At 38.9% G+C, this 7,824-nt stretch overlaps 1 protein-coding gene across 26 annotated transcripts in view; it reads left to right on the top strand.

The window, feature by feature from the left end:
* The window catches only part of nfasca (neurofascin homolog (chicken) a), a 185,394-nt gene that overhangs the window by 167,667 nt on the left and 9,903 nt on the right, over nucleotides 1-7,824 (top strand). For 15 of the 26 annotated variants that reach the window (XM_032513140.1, XM_032513151.1, XM_032513150.1 and 12 more), the window contains 2 exons: nucleotides 1,093-1,128; nucleotides 1,770-1,836. In XM_032513140.1, the coding sequence (XP_032369031.1) occupies nucleotides 1,093-1,128; nucleotides 1,770-1,836 (103 nt within the window). Of the gene's footprint in view, nucleotides 1-1,092; nucleotides 1,129-1,769; nucleotides 1,837-3,950; nucleotides 5,098-7,824 lie in introns of all 26 variants that reach the window. The other 11 variants (XM_032513149.1, XM_032513145.1, XM_032513166.1 and 8 more) reach the window with 3 other exon arrangements.

Here is a 7,824-nt window from a genome sequence, read left to right as displayed (position 1 = left end):
AGGTCCATTTTTACTGTATTGACATTACAAAAGTCTCTTGTTAGCATCTTGTATGCTACTTGTCGCAAAGTGACTCATGCGCTACTCAAATCTGCACTCGGGGAGTGAAAAACTTAACTGACGTGGCGTCATGTCACCGGCCAGTGAATGACTGTATTGTAGGATATCCTACAAATTGTTGTGCATAAGTTAAGTTTTTGTAGGATGACATACAATCCCTCTCATGAGAATCCTTTAACTAGATGGATGGAGTATGTTATGGCAACTCTATATACTAGAGTTCTAGCAAAGTAAGAACACTTTCCCACTGTAATCAAGGAACAAAACATCCCATTGTATTCACAAAAGTGCCAATTACAATTTTTTGCCAATACAGCAACACAATGTAATACTCTCTGATTTCTTACCAAGCTCAATAGTTTGCTCTGAAGGGATTAATATATTCAGAGGTAAGGGAGTTGAACCATAAGGATTTTGCCAGCAAGGTATCAAATAGGCAGTGATTTATGGCCTCATGTACATAGTTGGGTGTGTTTAAGTTGCTGGTGTTGGTTATGGCACTGCTTTTGAAATACAGTTATACTTGGTGTGACATCTAAGTTTTAGCCATATAGTTTAATATATGTTTCATACATTGGTCCATTACAAGACAATGCACGCTCTTACTATTTCATTCATTTGGTTACTGACATATGTTGTGAAACATTTATGTGCTAGATTTATTCACTCTTTTATAACAATTGCAGTATCAGTATTTGTTCTTCTTTTGGAAGTGGAACTGTGGAAGTACAAAGTGGCTGCTTAGAGGGAAAACAAAAGAGAAATGCATCAACTGGCTGCTATCGACACGGACACACAGAGTGTAACAGAGAGCATTTTTGTACTTTGTTGAATAGTGGATCTAATGCCACACAGGCAATCCATTTATGACCCCAAAACAATTACTAAAATGTACAACAACCGTGTTCTCCTTCTCCAGGCGAATAATTGAAGTATCTTTATGCTACATTAAAGCTGATCATTATGTGACACTGTAATGGTTTGGTACAACAGTGGAGTCGTGTTAATGTTTGCAGTTTCTATGATGTCTAGGTGCTGGTTGCGTGACTGGTTTCACAAAATATCTAGGTAGGTGCTGAACTGTGGTGCTGTAAAACTTACAACTAACACTAATGAGCTCAGTCAACTAAGGGTTGTAACAGAAAAGGAACAAGCAGGAAAAAGACTAATGAGGGGAGTCCACACAGACACTGGGAGCTAAGCATGTTTTCCGTACTGACTGAATCCCTGACATACCTTACAGACCCAACCCAATGTCAAATAACTGCTACTAAACAGGCATTTTTAAAAGGTGGACTGTGTTCCTAATGAATTACTGAGAGAGCAGCTCCAAAAACTCACATAAACACATTTTTACTTTTTCATTTTTAATTTTAAAGAACAGCAAGTTCGTATCATCTTGTGCCAAAATAGTGTCTAGTTTACATTTGTTTGCTTTATATATATATTTATATACTGTATTTATATGGCATATTAGGACGTGAATATGGAATTGGGACACAGTGTTACAGTAACAGTTTAATAAATGAAAGCTGAAGAGATACGGAACTAAATGTCCAGATGAGGACTAACAGAAGGATTTTATGTTAAAACAAACTAACGTGGAAAGCCCTCAACATGTAGACGGTTTGTGTGTCAAATCTAACCGTAACATAAGTGGAGCTCTTGGCAAAATGCTGAACATGTTACTTTTGTTTTTCTCTCCTCAGTCCGTGAGAAAAAAGATCTCCCCTTGGACCCAGTAGATCAGAAAGAGGACGGATCCTTTGATTACCAGTAAGTATGCACCACAACTTGAATGACACCGTCACTAGCTCGCTTTTGTTTGTACACTGAGCTATGAATTGATTTGAAAGTTCTTCAGCGGTCAAGGGAATTTGTGTTAGACAGCTTTGGTTGTTAAACTGCTTTGTAAACTGTATGAAGAGTATATTAAGTACTACAGCAGAGATACAGCTGCAGTACAGTACATGATGAACTGCTGAAAGCTTTCACCTGATGACAAATAAAAACACAAAGACAATCAGTTAAAGTAACAGGCATGTATGTGTTGAAGGTTACATTGTTTAGATTCACAATGAGACTAAAGAACACTGAACAACAGAATTGCAAAGGCCTGGTACAGTATTTACTGACACTGCAGGAACACTTAGAGCTCTTGTTGACAAATGTTTTGAATATTAAATTATGTATGGAGTCCATTTCCAGCTACCTCTATTTATTGTAGAGGATATGAAATTGTCTAAACGATTGCAAAAAAACATAGTTTTTTATTCTATTATTGGTGCCAAATGCAGCATGGTCACCAGCAAGTCATGCAAGCCCAGAGGAGGGTTTTTATCTCAGAAATATGGCTCTAATGAAAGATGTTTTAGTGGTCAGAAATGCCAGCCTGGGTCAATTAGTCCTAGGTGTGCTGTTAGGAATGGTAATGCTGGTTATCATGATGAATACTTACAATGCTAATGCAGATATGTCAGTTTCTAAGAATGCGTCAATTCAATTTTAATTCAATTTTATTTATAATATCAAATCATAACTAGAGTAATCTAGTTACCTACTTTACAGCTAAAGTAGGCCTAGACCACACTCTATAATTTACAAAGAACCAACAATTCCAGTAATTCTTCCAAGAGCAAGCATTTAGTGCAACATTGGCGAGGAAAAACTCCCTTTTAGAGAGAAACCTGGGACAGACCCAAGCTCTTGGTAGGTGGTATCTGGCGGTGCCGGTTGGGGGGTGTGATGAAATCTGGCAATAATAGTCCCAATAAAGATAATGGAACAGTGACTAGAAATAGTAGTTGTAGTAGTTGTGTAGCAGGGCGTCACAGGACGTAGCAGGGCACTGTCATTAATTGAAGTTACTAGTCACTTCACTGGGAGTCAAAGGTCGCTTTAATTCTTTAATTCTATTAACACACAGCTACATCATTTTAGTGTTTCTGTGGTACAGCTTGGGACACACAACTGTCACATTGCTTTGTGTGTACCCATTATCCCTATGATGAAAGCAGTGGAACAATAAAATACAATAGACATGATTTGATAGACCTATTTATAATGTTCAGTGACAGTCTAACGTTGTTTGACTGCTTCTTGAGTGATTAAATCAGTTGATTGATTCTTCTTGATGTTTGTCTGCTTTGATGATTAAGCCAAAAAGTAATAAACTCATTTGAATTCATCATTTACGTAAAAAAGTAGTTTGTTACAATTTCTAGTTACGGCCAAAAGTACTGGAATTACAATGAAGTGTTACACCTAACACTAATGATGACCAAACATAAAGGTCTTAACGCAGCAGTCCAGGAATTACTTTTAGCTTTAATTAGTTCAATGACCAGTGATAGCTCTGTATTGTGTGATTGGCTAAAAACGGGATCCGAGAGAAAGTTGAAGGCAATAGAAGGGATATATAACTTAACAACAGCCGTAATCAACGTTATCCAAAATCTTTACCATTGCAAAGCAGTGTTGTCGCTTGCTAACTCAAAGAGAAGAAATACGTTGTTTACCAACTGGCATTTCTGTGGACGGAAAGCTTTTATAGAAGCAACTACGTAAAAAATGTGGATGTGGACAGAGATATTTCACTCTTAAATATTGTTTCCATATTTGTCTGCATTATTGTGGATGAAAAATGTCTAGCTCAAGCTAATGAGGCACCATGCCGTCCTGCTAGCCAACATTCCAGTTACAATGTGAACACCATCTTTGTAAATGTGGAATGCTCCTAAACCTTGCCTATATTGAAGAACGCACATGGTGTGTGTTGTGCAGTGGACTTATACACAGATAATTTAAGATATACAGTTAGGCATAGTTAATAGTTTAATGTGAGTACTGTATGTTCTGTTGGTAAGTGATGTGTCTTTTGCTCCCTCCAGGTCCCACTGATCTCTGTGGCTTCATTCTTCTTCATGAAGAATGTCTTTTCTATATCTGTCCACTTTGACTAAAAACCTGTTAAATTTAACCAGCTTTCTAAAACTGTTGCAAGATGTTTAGTACATGTTCTAACTCCGCTGTGTGAGAGTGGCACTAAGACTTGTATCTCTGATTGTAGACACTCTGCATTGAGAAAAGGCCTCTGAATCTTATTATGAGCTTTGGTCTACTGAAAAGACAACATACTGTCATTTAACAGCAAGGATCCTGGCTTTTATTATATTCAGACTATCTGTGGTTTACATATCCAAAGCAGTAGTGAATGTCTTATCAGCGTTTAGCTCTGCTTTGGTGTAAAATGTTTCTGCTAAAAGTATGAATCCATCAACCAGTTAGTTGTCAACCAATAATTTAATCGGCAAATATTTAGAAAATTTATCAATTAGTTCATGTTTTATGCATAAAAGTAAAACTTCTCTGGATTCATCTAGTTAAATGTAAATATATTCTAGTTTCTTCTCTCCACTGTGATAGTAAACTGAATATCTTTTGAGTTGTGGACAGAACAAGACTGTTGAGGACGTCATCTTGGGCTTTGGGAAACACTGATCTACATTTTTCAACATTTTCTGACATTTTAGAGACCTAACTACGCAATTAATCGAGAAAATACAGATTACAGACAGATTGACTATGAAAATAATTGATAGTGACAGCCCTTTTGTGGCATTGTAATTCAAAAGATGGCTCTAAATGAGTGTGCGTGTATAATCACCTGCGTGGTGCTGTGCTGTCGAGCCTAATACTGTGTGATTCATCCTTCTCCAGTGTGTTTTTTGTAATCAGTAATGAGTCTAACATTAATACCCGTCCCCTCTCCTACAGTTCAGGTCATTGCTCTGGTCTGATTCTGACAGGCTCCATCTCTGCTGCTACACTCCGCTCTGTGTGTGTTTGTGTGCTTGCAAGGATTTACGTGCATGTATCATGTGGAGCTTGTCCTCCTTCCTTCCTCTGTCTTTCTCTACACTTCCTCTCTCTTGCTGTCTCCCCTGTTTCCTCACGTCTCATCCCTCTCTTTCCCCCATGCTGAAATGGGTCATCTGTCCCTGACAGGAACGAAAACGAAAACGAAAACGAGAACAGGTACTTGGTTTCGGCACGGCATCTCTCTTGGCCTGTGCATGTCGGGGGCGGCAGATGTTTCCCCTGAGCTGGGGACAACGTTGGCTGGATAAGGCGTAGCTTATTTTGGGAGAGCAAACACGACAATCTGCCTGATGAATGCACTGCTGGCTCTTTGATCAGGCTTCAACGAGTGCAGCAGATTTCCTCTCTGATGTACCTTGCCCGCTGTCGTTTAAGCACCACATGATAGAGACAGAGGACACCTAATAGCTGAAACTATAGTGATAAAATATGATCAGAGAGTGGGACAGGATGCAGCCGAGTGCCAGGCTTTGGTTCCTTCACGGGTGTCAAACTCTCAATCCAATAATCAACCAAACTATCCAATCTTTGGAGAAAGAAAGCACAGCACCGTGCATTAGTCACTATGTATGTTTATTGCAACTTGTCCCCCAAAAGACATGGAAGTAAATAAACACACCAGAAAAAACATCTCACAAAACATTTAAACTGTTTACAATGCAAACCAGATGGCCGCAGCTACGTTACAGGCTTCTTTTTTTAACATTGTTGTTGTTAAACTAGACAAGACAGTGGTACTGTTGGTTAGAACAGCCTTTGATAGAGGTTAGAACCACAAATGGTTGATTGTTACATTCCTGTTAACAGACTAAACAATTAATATGCACCGAGTAGATCAGTCAGCTTAAAATGTATCCAGTCGAGCCAAGCTATTTCTTTCCAGTCTTTATGCTAAGCTAGGCTACGTCATGAGGTTGATATTGAACTCATCTCATAGTGTAAAAAATATGTAAAAGTGTTCCCTAAAAAGACTGGTTGCCTGGTGATAAGTCAAAGTGAAGATAGGATGAAAAATAAAGTGATTTCTTTTTTTTTGGACTCTGGTTTGGACAAAAGACAATTTTAGTTTTTGTTTTAAATTGCGTGCTTTGTACAAAGAAAAGAACAATCATTCACATTAGGCCAAGATGAATTGGAATTATATTTTAGGTGAGATCGGTATGTTGAGAACCAAATATCACAGCCTCGGTCAGCCGTAGATTCTTATCCAATCATGTGGAAATAGCACGTTAGCAATCAAACCTTAAATCAAAACACCAACCATGGCCCCCTGCCTGCAGTAAAAAGGTCCATTTATTCTCTTTATTGTATTGTGAAGCTGCTTTTTAAATCAAGCTCAATATTTGAGTAATTTTACACAACTCCATCAATCTTATGTAATATTATGCAGTGTTGCCTGTGCATTTCTGTCACACTGAGTTGCATACGGATTAGTCAATGCAGAGAGCCTATCTGGAACTTTTCCCTGTAAATAAAAGAGCAAAGAAGCATCCGTCCCCATGCCTACGTCAGGCTCTCCATAGATCAGCTGCTCCAGCAGTACAGGTCTGATCCCAGGAAGCAGCTCCAGTCCACAGTATGGGAGGCCTTGCCCTTGTTTTGTTCTTGCTAAGGCACTTACATGTTTTCCACTCTTCTAGAGGTTAATTGCATTGTGTTTTTCTCTGCTGGCTGACATTTAAAAAGCATCCACCACCAGGTGCATGGAGCAAGAGATGGCGAGGGAAATCAATTTGACTTGGGGAGGCCAGACCATTGATGTTTGGCACAGTTTGACACCCTTAAGGAACTGATTCAGGCAACAAACAAGTGGAGAACACATTTGGAGGACAAAAGATTAAACAAACACTTCAAAGATCCAGACAAATAAAAAGGTATGACCATGAATCTTGTAGGAAAAAATACTTTACAAAGTAAAAGCACCAGAAAGGACAGACATTACTATAGCTTCTCCTGTTCTCTCCATCTTGTTCTGCATTCTGTCTTCTTTCAGAGGAGCTTCACTAGTTGTAGTGTGCAGGAAAAGAATGAACTCTTAAGAAGAAGAAAAAACAACAACACGTTTGTCACCCCACATGAGATTTTCTAGTGTAGTTGTTAAAGGTGCTCTAAGCGATGTCACGCATGTTTTAGGCTACATTTGTTGTCTTACAACAAACATCTCATCACTAGCTGCCTGTCCCCGAAACACACTTTAAAAAAACTTTAAGTCTCTGTAGACAGCCCAGGGTCTACAAACAGTGACAAAAACAAACTGTGCCTACCTGTTATGCTTAATGGAATGGAGGACCCAAATGCAAAGACGAGGCAGGTAGGCAAAAGAGAGTAATAATGAAGATTTAACAAAAGGTGTCCAAAAAAAGAGATCCAAAAAGTAAGAAAAACAACTACAGGAAAACAAAAAGTCAGCAGTCCAAAAACTAAAAAAAAATCCAAAAAGTCCAAAAAGGGAACAGGAAAAACCCAAAACTGACACTGGGAAGAACTCACGGGTAAATACGGATCACAGGGAAGAGTCCAAACGAAGGAAACATCGACAGCAGAAGGCCAACAGCGAACCACACAAAACGATCTGACAAGAGACACAGGTTAAATACAAGAGGTAACGAGCAAACATGCAGCAGGTGATACATCCGGTGAATCACATCAGGGTGTGTGTAGGAACTGAAAATAGTTAATATGTGAAATGGTTATCATGTAAATATGTATGGCCTATATAGAAAGGGAGAAAAGCTTTTGGGTGAGGCAAGGACGACAATCACAGAGGCGGGAGAACAGAAGACAGGTAGTGAAACCCAGACTATCAAAATAAAACCGGAAACGGAACAAAGGAGCAGAATAAAAACCAAACCCATAACACCCACCTGCACCACGAAGCATACA

Source organism: Etheostoma spectabile, chromosome 4 (assembly GCF_008692095.1).
Source record: "Etheostoma spectabile isolate EspeVRDwgs_2016 chromosome 4, UIUC_Espe_1.0, whole genome shotgun sequence".
Classification (NCBI taxonomy): domain Eukaryota; kingdom Metazoa; phylum Chordata; class Actinopteri; order Perciformes; family Percidae; genus Etheostoma; species Etheostoma spectabile.
This window is presented reverse-complemented; position numbering and strand designations above follow the sequence as displayed.